The sequence below is a fragment of the Balearica regulorum genome, chromosome 2 (genome assembly GCF_011004875.1).
Source record: "Balearica regulorum gibbericeps isolate bBalReg1 chromosome 2, bBalReg1.pri, whole genome shotgun sequence".
Classification (NCBI taxonomy): domain Eukaryota; kingdom Metazoa; phylum Chordata; class Aves; order Gruiformes; family Gruidae; genus Balearica; species Balearica regulorum.
Genome location: NC_046185.1, coordinates 51,771,327 through 51,787,861, shown reverse-complemented (window position 1 = coordinate 51,787,861; position 16,535 = coordinate 51,771,327). Strand labels below are relative to the sequence as shown.

Below are 16,535 nucleotides of genomic sequence, written 5' to 3'. Positions count from 1 at the left end.
CCCCTGCGCAGCCAAGGAACAGAGAAGCCAAGAGCCTGGGGCGCGCCTAACGCCTACGGCTGCCCTGCCGGTTTATTCAACCCGAAACGGCAGTGTAGTGTTGACCTAAAAACCAGAACGGTCTGCAGGTCTGCCAGGAGGGCTTCCATCCTTGGCCACATCCCTTCCCACCGAAATCGTGTATATACGTTCAAGATTTGCTTCTGATTGCAGAGATCTGTTTCTAATAGCGACCACTCAAGGCTGAGCAGAAGCTTTACCTTTCTGTAAAGGCTTCTACCTTTTGCTTTTGAGTCTGATTTTTTTTTTTTTTTAATGTTGCTTTATAGTATTGCAGGGAAAAAGCAAATTGTGATTGCAAGATGCAGACTAAAGAATGACAGTCTTACAGTAGTCTTTAGAGACGCTATTGAATCACGCTGTCACATCTTTTGTCTTCTGTGCTGCTACCCAACCCTGATCTACAGTTTACACAGATTTCTGGGAAGAAATCTGATTGCTGGAGACTTCCTGCTTTTTGTTGTTGTTCTCGTTGTTGTTGTTTTGGGGGCAGGAAAGGGTTTCAGAGTGATGTTCAGTTACAGTTTGAATGTGGACTTAAGTTGAAACACTTAAGATGGTGATGATGTTGCACTGTTCACTTAGGAACGTATATAAAGCCATATGATGCTAGATCTTGGAGCACAAAGCTTGGTCAGTACAGTTATGGTTAGGACAACGGGCAGGATTTGCCCCCCTTTTCTCCCCAACCCTGGGAAAATTCAGGCTGAAGTGGTAGAGGAAATCTGTACCAAACAAAAACCATGTTGATTGTTTGCCTTTGTCTTACATGGTAATGAGTGTTGATTTACAAATGATTTTAGGTTCACCTTTAAATAGTTTGGGAAAATAATCCATTCCATATCACTTGTTCTGTTTTGAAATTATATACCATACACTCTACCATGCAGAGTTTATTTCTTTTCTAAAAAAATAAATAAAAGTTTAAAAAAAAAATTGAAAAACCTAGACTCTTTTCCACCAGTGACAGTATGTAAAATTATTCCATTCTCTCATCTGTATGTGTCAAATGGTTTTGGTTTTGTCTTCCTCTGGGACATAAAGCTGCTTATTAATAAGCTGGTGACGGGATTGCCCAAGGGTCCTCGCCATCTCCTGGCATCTGTCTCCCTGCAGAGCCCCCACTTCCTCCAGCCAAGATCTTCACTTCTTCTTCTGAGACCATTGGGGTTTTTGTTGGGGTTTTTTTTTTCTTATTTTTATTTTTAAGCCCTTCTTTTTGGCAGCAGCTGCTCCTGGATCCACCGGGCCCTGGTTCTCCCAGTCCACACTGTTGGTGTGCAGAAGGACGAGGCGCAAGCAGGCTCCTCAGCATTGCCCCTGTCTCACAACCCTTGGTTCACTGTAGAGTTTGGGATACACCACTTCAGTTTAGTCCAGGTGTTAGTAAAATTTACAACTGGCCCCCATACCAGTTGTAGTTCACAAGCAGCCGCTTTCGCTTGAGAGGGCAAAAGTTCAATTTTGGACATTCACATGCGTGCGCGCACCCAATTATCCACCACCTATTTACATTCAACCTATTTTTTGCCACTTACAACACCCCCTAAACCCAACACCTAGCTAGGCCTATCTAGGGCAGATGGTCTCACCAAACAGCACCCATTTATTGTGCAATTTCATTCTACATTAATAAAGGTACGCTAAAGTTTTGGCTCCCTGCCTCCACCCATCACTGTCTGGGTTCCCTAGAGACCCTCAGCTGTAAGTCATATTTCGGGCAGTATGAACACCAGTTGGATTTACACAAACCCCAGAACATACAAATAAACAGAAAAAATGCTTTACTAATCACTTTCCAAAACTACTCACAATGGCTTCTTTGGGATAGTGTGTAACATCTTTAAATGATGTAACTTCAGCTAATTGTTCCAGCCCCATCATGTGGAGCCCACAGCATAAGCCTTCCCTGGAAGCAGTGAGGAGTAGTTTGTTAGGAGATGATAACACCTTCCTACGACACTAAAGGGTTTTGGCACCAGGCGCCACATTAAACACTTGGGAAAAAAAAAAAAAGGTAAAAGCTGTTTAGTGAAGTGAGAGACTGAGCAATCACAGCAACGATGCCAACACTACTAGCTGAGGCTGAAGTCTGTCCCAAGTTGCACCTTTGGGCAGGTGGGGAAGAGCGTGGGAGGTGGATTTGAGCTTAATTTGTTCATCTTCTATTTTAAACTTTGTAGTGAAGGGGAAAAAATGAGGAAAAAGAAACTTCAGGTGCACCCCTTCGAAGAAATGCACACAAGCAAAAAGGTCTTTCTGAAACTGTAAACCTTGTTCCTTCTCACCACCTTCACTGTGAGCCCATACAGCCAGAGACTCTCTGCCTCGGCCTGGAGCCTGCTGATCTGGATGAGCTCAGAGGAGAGCTTTTCAGTCACTATAAACTAAAAAAATGCCTTGCCTAGACCCCAGTGGCAAATGCCAAAACCTAGAGTGAGAGAAGTAACATTGCTAGGAATGCGCAGGCACTATGATCCTGGAAAATGGCCTGTATACCTTCAAAGCAAGGTGGGGTGGACCAAGAAGTTGCTGCTGACTTGAGCAGCAAATGCTTCCTTCACTTAGTGAGAACTAAATATTGGCTACCATCAGAAGTTAATTTACCTTTTCTGTGCATTCCTGCCAACAGCTGGAGGGTTTTTACTCTGGAGAGTTGACTGGGAGAGCAAGAGGACAAACAGAAGAGGAGCATATGAAGCCTGGTTTATTTACAAACCAATATTAAATCCCCTGTGTTCACAAGCAGAGACTGGTTTACCAGGAATGGCTTCTGTTCATTGGTTTAGGAGAGGGAATATTGGGATTTTCTTTTAGATTTCAGACTGAGTTTTAGACAAGCTTTTCTTCAGCACCTGTAGAGGCTGGAGCCTTACAGCAAGGAAAGGTTTGGAGACATCTGGACTACATCAAGCCACCTGTTTCTCCTCTGTTGCCACACCAGTTGTTTTTGTTGCCCACACAGCTTGCACGGTGCTGGGTTTTTGCAAAGGACAAAGGCATCGTGTGGCAGCACAAGAATGGCATTCGCAACATCGACTTTTAGTCTCTCATACTACAACGCAAAAGGGTCCCTGTACTGGTTCCTAAATTTCTGCCCATCTGTTTGCATATGAGGAAGCTCTAGGCATGCACAGGTCTTGGCTCGTTCTTCTCTCACACTTAGCCAATCATCGCATACACGCAAATTAAAATAAAAAGCAGGTAAGATGGCAAATCTCAACATATTTCTAGAATGCTTAAAAAAAAAAGAGCAAGCTTACCAAATGGTAAGCACAAGAGATGCTTTACGTGCTGGTCTGCTCCCCCCTTGCAAGAAGCTCAGGTGGCCATCCCCGGCTGGTAAAGCTGCAGAGTCGACAGCCTCCTCCACCCTCCCCCAGTTTGACATTGCCTTGACTGAACAGCCGCTCTGGATGGGGAGGGGAGATAACGTACCAGGAAGAGACTCAGAATCGCAGAGCTGAACAGCCTGACACGCTGCGTGAGGGAGGGCAATTATAAATATGCAGAAAACAATGGGAGTCTGATTTCCGGTGGCAACCAAAGAAGCCCAATTGTATTTTTTTGTTGTTAAAAAAGATAAAAACCTAATGTAGAAACATAGCTATAAAGTTTTAAAAAATGGATAAAAGGCTTTGATTTCTAAACTGCTCTCATCCCACTCAGAGCAAAAATGACTGAATTGTTACCATCCAAGTTGGATCAATGGTCTAGATCATGCTATTTCCCATGTCCCTCCCTGCTTGCCAGCACCTGGATGTTCCTGCAGAACGACGTGTGTATGAACACCCCTAACCGGAGGCCTGAACCCCAGACACTTTCCTCGTGTCCTTCCACTTCTGTGGGTGAGAGCACATGTCAATTAAACTGCCGTGTGCAGTCCTTTTTAATCCAGAAAGCTATTAGCTCTGTCTTCAGTGCAGGGCAGGAGCGCATGGTGGGCCTGGTTCCCACTCGTCTACATTGGCTACCTCTTGGTTGCACACTGGGGTAAGACCTGGCTCTGCACCCACCCACCACCCATTCAGCTTTCCTTTAAAAGGAAACCCACAGTGCCGGCAAGAAGGGATGCAAGGGGCCATCACCACATTTGTCCATGTGAGCATCCCCAGGGAAAGGAGACCTGAGGCATGTTAAAGACACGCCCACCTAAAGAAAGGAGAATTGAAGCAATGACTACCCATCTTCATCTTCATGTTCATCTCTTCTTAAGAAAAGGATCTCTCTTCTCCCACCAGCTGTGAGAGGACAAAAAGGGTGCTGAACAGCATGGTCAAAATACAGTCATTGGCAACCTTCCTTCTGCCTTCAAGGCCAAAAGTCCACAAGTCAGTCACTCAAAGAGCACTAAGTCTGAGCTCTGCCCTCTCCATGATGCAACCCGCAAACTAACTGCACCGTAGCTCCTCATGGAGCACAAGCATTTTAAAGAAACATCTAAGCATGATTTAGACATTTCAGATGGACAAAGTCCAACACATTTCCAAACATCAGTAGGTTGTTCCAATCTCAGTCTCTTCTAGTTGTGAGCATTTTTTCTAGCCAAAACTAGACCAGCTCAAGCTTATAAAGCAATCCCAGGGCATTTAAATGCACATCTTTCAAAAGCACAGACTGCTTCTGAAAGCTCAATATTTAATGCCTTCTTCTGGATTGACATCTTCCCAGCTATCTTGAAACATCCTCCAGTGAGCAGCAGAGACTGGATGCCAATCAGCATCTGGGGTATTTCTGTGGGCAAAGATTACATTGCACACAAAGCCAACACCAGAACTGCAAAGAGCTCATCTCCCATGACAGCCCGAGAGATTCGTTAATGTTTTCTGAATCCAAGACTCCTCAAGCTGTCATCTGCCTTCCAGGGTGCCATATATATCATCTTATTTCTGTACAGACTGGAGGTAAATTAAGACAACAACCCACACAGAAGAAAAAAATGACTATTTTTGTCCAGTACCCCATCTTTCATTTCCTCTAACCTGAGAAGTATCATGCCAAGTTAGACCTCTACTAGTGAGTGAAGCATATGAAGCATTCCATTCAGATGTACTCTGTACAGAACATTTCAGGTATCACAGTTTGAATTACGGACCATGTCGATGGATTAAGAACTGTCAGATCCTGTTTCCTCTTTTATTCCTTGTTAGGTGCTTTTTGCTTGACTGCTGCTGTTTAGGCATTTTGGTGTTGTGTTGTTTTGTTGCTTTTTTTTCCTTTGGATTCACCTTTTATTATGTCAATAAATGCAAAGATAAGCAGAAAGAAGTCGGTGCAGCACTGGGAGTTGGGTCTGGCTGACTCTTTCACACGGTGCATCCGGAGCTGCAGACTCCACCCTTCATCTGACTGATTTTAAAAGCCTGCTGTGTCCATTAATGGAAAATTGGACTCTGTTCAGGCTGTGATGGTGTCCATGGACAGGAAAATGGAAAGTTTCAGATTAAAGCTGCAGGAGGCCAGGAAGAAAAATATCTGGTGAATTTAATTGATGGTGGCAGCACAATTATTATGGACAAATATGAAAGAAATGGCAGTCTGTGACCCAACGCAGTTCCTTAGTTAGAAAGATATAGGAGGGTAGTGTGAAAGTCTGCAAGATCACAGGGCTGAGAAATTGAAATACTCCTCACTAGTGGGAAGTTCAGACACTTTTCAAACTTGATCTTTTGAACATATATGATAGGACATCTACCACTGTGACGCTAAATTTGCTAACCATCCAAGTTATTCTCTCCTTAGTTTCTTAAAGATCTGAGACATATCTGATGACACTCGGGCCTTCCCTGCTCACTTTTGTACTCATCATTAAGTCTGAGAAAGTGATAGGGGTCTCAGGGACATTATTCTGTAGTTTCACTAAAATAAGCAGCTGAGTAGGGGGGGGGAGAAGTCACAGTAGCTGCCTTCACTAAAGACCTGATCAGACACTGGAGAAGCCCGTCAAGGCACGTGGAAACCCATCTACACCTGTGTTGCTGCTGTCCACAGAGCAGAAGCCAGTAAATTGGTGAACAGGTGTCTCAAAGCGCACTAGAGCTTAAATCCTAGCAATGGGATTCTTAAGGGGAAAAATAAATCAATAAAAAGCTGGAAAAACAAGCAGAATTGCTGCTTTTAAACCTACTGATAGATTTAATAACACTAGTGTTCTCATATGTTGGGGTTTTTGGGTTTTTTTTGCAGTTAACAGTAGCAAGAAAGTTAAAAAAATATTTATTTTTAGCATAACTGGAACTATGGTTATTTATATAAGACTACTGTAGAATATAGGTGGAGATGAAACCAGTATGATGACATGGAATCTTAATGGATTCTACACCAAAAATACCCCCAAAACTCCAAAACCTTAAAGAATGCTCCAGCTGAAATCTCATGCCATGGACTTGCTTTATTGTTTGTTTTTAAACCATCACATGGAAAATGATGATAGAATTCTATAGTAGGAATGTATTTTTGGAGTGGTCAAAAATATTTCAGAGTATTTTGTACCTTCCTATTAAGGCAAGATAGCCGAATCTCCAGCCCATGAAAGAATTTGTAATGAGGTGAGTTCATGAAAACTCTGAGAGAGACCAACATGTAAGACATTGGCTCTTTATGAGTGTGTTCCCCTCTCTCCTTTCCCTAAAAAACATAAACACTTGCAAAACCCTTCCGATCTTTTTACCTTTACGTTTGGATGAAACGATTGCTGGTGCAATACAGCATTCCATTATTTTCCTCCTCCCAGATGAAGTCACAGCCTAAGACATTCCCATCAGCACAACCACCTGTTTAAGGGAGCTGTATCTAGCCTAAAGCCCATACGTAGTAAATAGAGTATCATGATTATTGATTGATAAGCAGACTTAATTTGCATCAGTTGTAAAGAAGGTATGGTTTATTAACTCACAGTGCAGAACACAGTAACAGACCCAAGTTTCCTCTAGAAACTCTCCCTGTTTTCCCAGGAATTGCTAAAGCCCCAGATGCTGGCAGCAAGAGGTTGCACCATCATCTCGGCTTTTTTCTACTGCATTTACTCTTTTAAAAGTGACTTTTCATGGTTTCAAAGATGAGTTTGAACCAGAATGCTGCCCTTGCATCACATCTTCAGAAACAAAAAGAGTAAAAAACACAAGAGATATTTTGAACAGGGGAAGTTGTTTTCTAGCTTTTACACCAATTTCTGTAGCAGGAGGTTAAGGGTTCCTCTGTCAAAATTTTCAGTGGTGTTGCCTTAGCAATTCAACGTTTACTCTGGTGAACTACATTGCTTTTCGCCAAAGATTGCTGAATCACAAAGGATCTGTGTTATGGGTTTGTTTGTTTTAACCCAAAAGAAAACAATATAGTTGAGTTTTTTCCATCTGAGAGGCTGCGGTAAGCAACTTACCCATACAACGTGGCTATTAACAACACGAGCCATTCAATGCTTTGCTCAGCAATTTTAATATTCCACTTTGAATACAGCTGAGCCACATGAAATTCTGTTGTGTAAGGCTCTCCTTGAAAGTAGAGATTTATTTTCTTTGGTTACAGCTCATCAAGTCTTGAGGCTACAACCATCTGTGTTAATCTCCACACAGTCTGTTCTTATTCATCATCAATAATAAGCCCAAGGAGCACCCATGCTGAAGACAGTATGAACAGACAAGTATAATAAAGAAATAAAAGCTGCCTTGCTGAAATTTTTAGCTTCTGTGCCTATCCTACATCCTAATTCTTTGAATATAACTGGAGACATTAAATGAGAGAAAACAATTAACTTTGCCCCGAAGGAGCAGAATGTTTTCTGAGCGGCCATCACTGGAGTGATTTGCAGATCCCAGTCTTTGGCAGTGGGACAGCCAGAAGCAGGACGGCAGAGAAGAACTTGGATGGTGTTTTTCTTTTGCCTGCTAAAATGTATTGTCTCTTAAACTACAGCTATTGGGTTGTTCTCCACTAACTGCTGAAGTTTGCTACACAAGTACGCCAGGTCATTCAACTGCTGGCAAGCGAGATCCAGGGCAATGCCTGCAAAGGCACGTACAACTTTACCTCTAGCTTGATCTCCAGTGGCACCAAAATGGAGGTAGCACTTCTGTCATTCAGCTTAAATGAAGAAACTCACTGTAAGGGCTGATCATTCTGAGCACCCCTGGCAAAATCCTGATAATCTTTTTGCTGGCATTGGACTGCCCGCAGGGTTGCAGACTTACGGGGATGGAGGGTCTCAATTAAAAGTTCTTCTGACTGCTCTAATCTGAATGAACTTCATTTGCTAACTTGTGAACCTTTGGAGGTAACTGGCACAGAGGCACAGGGACCCCTCCCCTGAGAAGGCAAAGAACAGACTGATTTCTAGGCATCGGTGAGGGAGAGGTGGCTCCTTGAGAGAAGTTCTCCATGCCTTGTTTGAAGCCAAAACTCATCCCTTGGTGTCCCAGAAGGTGCGTGACACAGAAACAGCAAAAACTCCTTCTGGTTCTCATCTCCAGCCAGGGCTAGAGGGGACAATGAGCCAGACTAGCTTAGTCTCCACAGCTTTCAAAGCAAGGTCTGAGAAATATTTGCCCTGCGGTGTTTCCCACCCCAGTCAGCAAATACTTTCTGCTTTTGTGACGTGACTGCTAATTACAGCAGCGTAGTTCTTACAGTGGGCATTCACAAATCTCAAAAACATTTCTGCTTAACAACTTCATGCTTGAACCATGTTAGCAGAAACTTTAACCGTCTTGTCAATCCCTCTGGTGTTAGTGATACTCCTTTTACACTTAGGCATGGCAAATGGCGTTCCCAGCTCTCCACCCTTCCTTTCCATCTTCATTGCCTAATGACTTAAAGAGCGTAACTCCAAGCTACCAATTTCTCGATCCAAATATCCATTTCCTCCAAACAACATCAACCCTCCTCCTTATCAGTTTCGATGGGGTTGTGCTGGCAGCTTGTTTTATCAGCCCACTTGCCTCAGGCAAGTGTTGCCCTTACACGGTGTCAAGGCACTGGATGCCTGCAACTCCAGCATTAACAAACTTGGTGCACTCGCTTTCCTCATCAGCAAGGGATACAGAAATCAGTTTAAGTGTAAACACGGATCAAACTCCTACAGAAAAATGGGCCTTACGTCTGCTTCCCACGGCGTACTGACCCTCAAGTACTTGAACCAACATAAGTCTCAGGGCAGATATCTGTGCACCAGCCTCATCTGTAAAAGTGCAAGTTTGCCTCCCTCTCGAAATGACATTTGTGGGGAGCCATGAAAGGCACGGGACTGCTGGTGGCAAACAGCAGGAAGAAAAGCTTGAGCGCTCTCAGTTCCTGACATTACACAGCATCTCCTACAGTCATGTCTGCGAATGCAGTTGCGGGATTTCATCCATCACCAGGCAGGAGTGTTCAGAGTGGCTCGCACCTGGTTTACTACATTCTTCTATATACAGGCTTCTCTATACAGGCAAGAAGCTGGCAACTGAACAAGTTCTGAGCTATGTGGTTTTAAATCTTAATGACAGACCATAAGACAAAATATACTAAGCATGCTCTCAATGTGGTTTTCAAAGAGATTTTGTATACCATCAAATCAAGAACGTAACATGTCAACTGGCTGCCCTCACCTATTCTGGAAGCCAAGACATTTATTAAAAGATAGAAGAGCACTGCATGACTGCTTCCTATCCCAGATAGTAAGGAGGAGGTACACTTCCCACCTCGGTGATCAAGAAGAGATAGCACAACTTTTTCACCAGCATTCTTCCAGAAAATAGTCAATTTTCTAGCAGAAATCAAGGCTTACACCATGTCACTTTCAAAGCATAGTTTAAAAAGGGTTAAGCTTCTCAAACCAGGCCATTAATATGGAAATAGTTACACAACCTTCATGGCTCCTCTAATTCTTTTTTGGGACTAAACAGACATGTATTTGTAACATACCCTAATAAAAAAGCTGCTATGAATAAGAAACACATTTTTCAGAAGCAAATCTCTTCCCATTTTATCTCCTGGTATAAAAGTATTTTGGCCTCAATTTTTGTCAATCCTGCCCCCAATCTCCTTCCTCTCACCCACGCCTTCTTTTCATCAAAATGAGCCTGTCCCTGTGTCTATCGTCTGGAACAGGATTAAAGTTTCACACTGAGCCCATTGCCTGGTTGGCAGTAGCAGATGATCTGTTTGAAAGCTGTTCATTCAGCTTCTGCTCCAGGCAAGACAAATTTGCAATGGAGTTTTCTTCAAACCACAATCTCCTTTAGCTTACAGGTAGAACAAAGCTGGAGGAAACCCTTCCTCAGCACTCAGTACAGCTCCCAGCAACTAACTTTTCTACAATACTTAATAAAAGCATCCTTTTCAAAATATGTCCTATGCTGACATCACATTTCTTGAATTCTTCAGATCTTCTTGTTTGAGGATGGGCAACAAGAACATAAATATATATATATATATATACACACACACACTCATCCACCAATTCGGACATAGGCATTAAAAAGAGTAAATCAGAACTCTGTTCCTTACCAAGTGTTTTAATAGGTCCATTGCTTTTTTAAAAAAATAATTAGAAAAGCTTTTCTTACTGCTTTTTGCTAAGATCACTTGCTCTACAGATTTTCAGCTTCAGTATTAAACTGGTACTGAAAGATTGGCATAGATTCTCTTCCAACACCAGGTACAACAGCCACGCAGCAATAAGCAACAACAGAATCGCTTCAGTGATAAGCATCGGGTTCATTTAATTAATTTAATAACATTTTCTGCTGGAAGCTATGTCACAGCTGCCAGATCCAGAAGATTGTTTCGAAACAGCATCTCTTCTGCCTCTGTTTTAGTAACCCACTTGTAGTCAACACCCATCAGCTTTACTATTTCAGTCTGTTTTCCATGGCACTTGGCTTTAAGTAGAGGCTCTTTATCCTGAAGGCCAGCCACACGCACGAGTCACGCCTCTGCAGCAGATGATACGAGCCTTGCCCCAAACCAATTACTTCAGAGAGGAAAAAAAAAAAGACATTTGGAAAATAAAAGTGCAAGCAAGATAAGATCAAAAAGGTATTACATGGTTCAGGATCATATCTCTGAGAGTGGTTTGATCAAAACCAGTAGATGTGAAAACTGCCCCCAGGGACTTGCTGTCCCTCAGGAACACCAGCACACTCTGAGTTCTCTCTCCAGTCCCACCTGTCCATGGCCCAAGAACTACGGAGCCATCAGACAGTAAGTTCCTTAAATGATGGATACTGACAAAACCAGAGGTTCTTCCAGCAGCTGAGCTACAGACTCATTGCTTGCATTCAGGCATTAATTAGCCATATTCCATCTTTGCAACATAAAGGAACTCCTCCTTCCTCAGAGCTGTGTGTTTGTCACTTTGTATCTTTGATTGATTGGAAAAAAGCTCAGTTAGATATAAATAATCCATCCTTTGCATATTCATCCTCTAAATTACCGAACACAACTATTTGCCTGTCTTGCAAGAGCCATCTTAAGCTTCAACTTCTGAGGTTTCCTGCTTCAAAGATCACTACAACAACGCTGAAATGTGGTTTTTAACATGTAGTATCCCTCCTCCTGAGGCAGGGCCGAATTAAACATCGCAAGGTTTGTGCTGCCCCATCCCCCCCAGCCACCAGCCTCCACAAGTGGCCAGTACGTGCCTGTCCTCCCCACCTTTCCCCTCTGCTGTCATGGCCTTCCCCCTGGGGCTGGTTGCGACCAGGGAGCCCAACCGGCACCCCTCTGTGTCTCTTCTCCCTCGGGCGCCGCCGGTGGGAGTGCAACCCTGTCCATGAGCGGCCAGGAGGAGCCGGGGTCTCCCCGTAGGTGCCTCCCATGGCTCACCTGTAGATTTGTATCGCACGCCTGCTCCAAGCTGCCAGCTCAGACGTCATCTTAGGGCTGCAGCTCACTGTTCCCAGGCTGACGTGCCCGCCTTAGCACACACGTGTTGGCAAAGGCACCACTTGTTCCAACAGCCAGCTGCCCGCCCAAGGCCTCTCCCTCTCAGCTCTCCCCCCACGGCAGGGCTAACCCTCCATCCGCTTGAGCAGCCCTTTGCTCACAGGCACTCCCACAGGGGCGGCTGCCATGCCGGACCCCGGCTCTGTGGTCACCTCTGCCACGGCCTGAGGAAGAAGAAAGCCAACCCATGCCTTTAGCACCTTGAGACAACTCTGAATACACAAAGATGGATTTTGAAGGCCCTAGAGCTCCACTTCCACCCTACTTTGAGTCTGACTGACGAGCCTTGTGCTGGTCCGCAGGAGTCATCTTCACCCCAGGTGAGGTTGGTCAGGTCGGTCCAGAGGGTGCCTTTTCTTTCCAGCCATGTTTGACTGAAGGGGCCCAACTTCACTGTTAACTCCACTTTCTTGATTGGCTTTTGTGGCAATAAATTTAAACCTGCAGTATTTTACTTACATCAAGCAGAGTCTTAGAAATGCAAGCAGATTGCGCTAAGGCCCAAAAATGAAAGCAGAAGCAAACAGCTCAGTGTTAAATAAAAAGGAAGTGGACATACTATGCAGGGAGGTACTGATTCAGCAGCTGCAGAGACTGAATTCCCCCAGAGTCCAGACAACATAATGCCTGCTGCAGCCAGCCAACCTTCCCGCAGCTGCCCCAAGCATGCCCTCTGCAAGCAAAAAGCGACAGCCACTGGCTTTCCGCTGAGACCACCAGCAAGAAAGCAAATGGGTGTTCTGGGTTTTGGTGCATTGCTATGAACAGCACAGACAAGAGAGAGAGGAAGAAAAAAAATCCAGCCTGCAGCCTACCCTTGAACGTTAAGCAAGAAGAGAAGTACACGATGAGCTTTTCCCCCAGCAAAGGTTCCAGCTACGATTGCAAAACCTCAGCTATCGCCCAGGGACTCTTTCATGAGGTCTCCCAGGGCCACTCGTCACTTCAAAATCAGCAGTAAAGTGGCACGGCAAGGATCCTACCATATTGCCATGACTGGCTGGCAGAGCTAGCCGTCTGGGGAAAGCCAGCATGCTGCAGCCATTACTCCCAGCACTGTCTGAAATTACAGACTGGAAGGCCCTGAGGGTCCATGGCTGGCTGAGTCTTGGCTCACTGGGCCTGAGCATGGGCTCAGCTACCGGTGCCATGTGGCTTGTGTTGGTTTCAGGGACTAGTGCTCCAGTTCAAGCACGTGTATCGTCCGTGCTTGTCCCTCTCTCCTCCTTTCTTCCCAAACCTGAGTTTTACCACCCAGCGAGAAAACGGCTCACTCCAAACTGAAGCCAGAGAGTGACCCAACATACACAGACAACATGCCAGTATAAACAGATCCCTTGCGATTAACTGGGACCAGCTTAGGTACAATACAGGCCAGAATACTTCTCTGAATTCTCTTTTTTAAACTACAGCATTTTTTTCTGAAAACCAACTAATCTTTACCTAAAACTCTCCAGTCATAGAAATTGACTGCAATCCTTTGTAAAATTTACCTTCTTTCTTAAACTATGGTGTTTTATTTGAAGTTAAAATATAGCTGGTGGAATTTGTTAGATTGAACGAGATATGCCTCAGCTAACTGTAGCCTTCTAAAAGCCATGTGTCTTGTCTGGACTAGTCACCTAATTTCCATCTACAGAGAGATAAGCACTTCCAGAGGGTCTTTTAGTCACATTAACACAGCAATCTATTCGTGAAGAATCACCTCTCTGGTGAGGTGAGGGCACCCCTCTCCTTCCATTGACTATGAAGAAAACTTTGTCAACTTAGATTAAGGGACTACACTTTACGTATCTAATGGCATGTGAGACAAGTCCCTTTACTCATTGAAGATTTGTTATCAAGCTCCTTTTACCATGTAGACCTTCCCCACAATATTATCAACTCGTCATTTAATATTACTTTCACACAGATTGCTTTCCCAGGCACTAATATATCAAGACTAATTTCTATCAGCCATTAAGCAAGCAGAAATGAAATTATTTTAAGAACTCTTGAGATGAATTGCCTTACACTCTTTATGACGTTCATTCAAGGTTCATAATCTTTGTTGCCTCTTCCAATAATTTAAGAGACAAACCACTGCTGGGAACAGTATGAGTCCCTCCACCCCCTCCAGCTGACAAAAATTCACAGAGTTCAAAACAAATCTTGGTAAATGGGCAAAGAAAAAAAATACACAAAGAGCAATCACTGCAGATATTGAGATTTATTGCTGATTTCCCCATTCTGCAAAGCTGTCAATCCGCTGCAGTTCCAGAAGGGGATTATCTCCAGAAGCCCCACGGCCTCAGTTACTGTGCCAGTTCAGATGACGTGACCAGAGACCTGTGTGCAGCAGCTTGCTGCTTATCGAACAGGTGGAGACAAAATCCATCCTTCTGGATTCTGAATTCATGGCAGGATCTGGGGTCTGCCAATATTTGGTACAACCTGCTGTCAGCTTCCAACAAAAAAAACTGGGGGCATCCAGTGGGGAATGCTGCTTTTCCTGAGTTCAGTTCCCTGTGCAAGAAGGGAGGTTCTGAGAGGTTTAACACAGAGCCATCAGCATGAGACAGTGCAGTTTTTCCTTAACCACATCAATCAGAAGTAGTTTGTCTTGTGCTTTGAGGCAAAGGCTCCTAAGCATCCCGCCAACTATGCTGCTCTCTTACCAGTGCTATTAATAGCATAGGCTTTTTTTCTTAATAAAAAACCACTAAGTCTCTTTCCTTCTGTTTGGTTGCACTTCTTCATTCCTGCTGCCACGTTTTATTCATGATAGGGTCTCTAGGCTGCAAGTCAGCTCTTTTCCAGCTGGTGAGGTCTGGTTCCTCTTTATGTGCCTGTCCTTTCAGTGTAAACAAGCAAAGCTTCTCCAACTCCACCGATCACAAGGCTGTAAACAAAGTATACCACAAATTTAGCATCAGGCAAGTCCCTCTACTTGATACAATGCCAAACAGCACAACATTAAGAGAAAGATATAATTTTGTCTAAATACATTTCAACCTAGAGACAGTAACCCAGGTGATTTTTTCATTCACTTTGTTAAAAAAAGACTGAAACAAGAAATGTCTTATTTAACTGATCTCATCAGAAACTACCCTTCCTATATTTTAGGGCTGGTGGTATTCATATGAAAACACACAGAAATCGAGATAGAGAAGGTTGCACCTAGTTAGAAGAATACCTGCACACCCATACACTAGCAAGAATGGGAAAGGAAGGCAGGAGAGTTTGAACCTCATTAGGTTAATGATTCCCCCTTGCAATTTCTGTTTGCATTCTGTCCTGAAAACTTGCCCCTTGACAAAGTCAGGAGGAGATGTAAATCCTAGCTTTTGGGGACTGAGGAAATAGGGAAAAAGAATTTTGCTCTGGGGAGATCCCACTGGCATAGCGAGGCTGGTGGAAATTCCTGTGTTTGCTTCTCCTTGTGAGGAACCTGGTGAAAAGACGTGCCCCAGCCGGAACAGCACGTCTGCCCAAGCGCTTCCTTTCTGTGCTGCTCGCACAGAAGTGCTGTGGCACTAACGCTTCTCTCCAAGGCTCAGGCTAGCAGCAGGGCTCCAAATCAGGATGAATGGTTTTACAAACAAAACCATTCACTGAAATAAGCTGTCGAGCCACTCAATCCGTGCAATAGTTAATAATCCCCAAATCTCCTCTGCTATCTGTCATAGCTGACAGGAATATGGTAGAATACAGAGTCATCTCCCCTTTTATAACAGTGTAAACCTAAGTGTACTGACCTTTCATCTTAGCCTCATGGCTTAGTTAGCTTATGAAACAGAAAAGCTCCTTAATGAACTTTATAAACAAAACAAACTTCTGTTAAGTTCATTTTTAAGAGGGCTTTTTTTTTTTTTTTGCTTGGGGGAAAAAAAAGCACGTAAAGCTGAAGGCTCTCTGGTCTTTAATAGCATTACATTCACTTAAATCTTAGCTTTGGTGAGCTGTTTTAAAAATCACATAATTGCCCTTGTTCCTGAAAGGAACAAACATTGTATAACAACCTATCTTACAATTACGCAGTAAACAGCCCTGGAAAGTAGGTGCTGCAGACAGTCTGTAGACAGTCCACTGTGGAGACAGAATTACCAACAAGGAGCCAAGGGCTGCGAGGGCTGCAAGCTTTTCAAAAAGATCTAAAACAGGTGAGTTTGCCTGTAATCACTACCAACCTCTGAGCACTTTTCTCTGGAGAGGGTTAACCCCCGTGTCGTGCCTGGATTTCAGCTCCGCTTATAAACATACCCTCTGCATTAATTCCTTTGGAAGGGAAGGTTGGATAATGTATTCTTTATCCTAAAGAAAAAAAACCACTGCATTTTGGAAGTCCTAAAACCAACAGAGCCTTAGAAATTACTCTTACTTTTTCTTTTGTACAGGTGTGGTGTTTTCTACAACATTTTAAACAGAGACTTTAAAAAGGCAACCTATCTCTGATGAATCATTCTAAAAAACAGATTGGCAATTCTGTACAAAAGATAGTAAACTGTACAGCCCTGTTCTGTAAAAAGGTGCCTGCATCTAAATTGTTCTTTAATATCTTATGTCCTACATCA

General features: G+C 43.7%; 1 protein-coding gene across 5 annotated transcripts in view; it reads right to left on the bottom strand.

Moving 5' to 3' along the window:
• The window catches only part of SLC35D4 (solute carrier family 35 member D4), an 82,593-nt gene that overhangs the window by 10,045 nt on the left and 56,013 nt on the right, over positions 1-16,535 (bottom strand). For 3 of the 5 annotated variants that reach the window (XM_075744254.1, XM_075744257.1, XM_075744255.1), the window contains one exon: positions 14,173-14,863. The exons of the other annotated variants lie outside the window; for them this stretch is intronic. In XM_075744254.1, coding sequence (XP_075600369.1) covers positions 14,803-14,863 — 61 coding nt within the window. In that variant the 3' untranslated portion in view covers positions 14,173-14,802. Of the gene's footprint in view, positions 1-14,172; positions 14,864-16,535 lie in introns of those variants that run through there. 5 annotated transcript variants of the gene reach the window in all.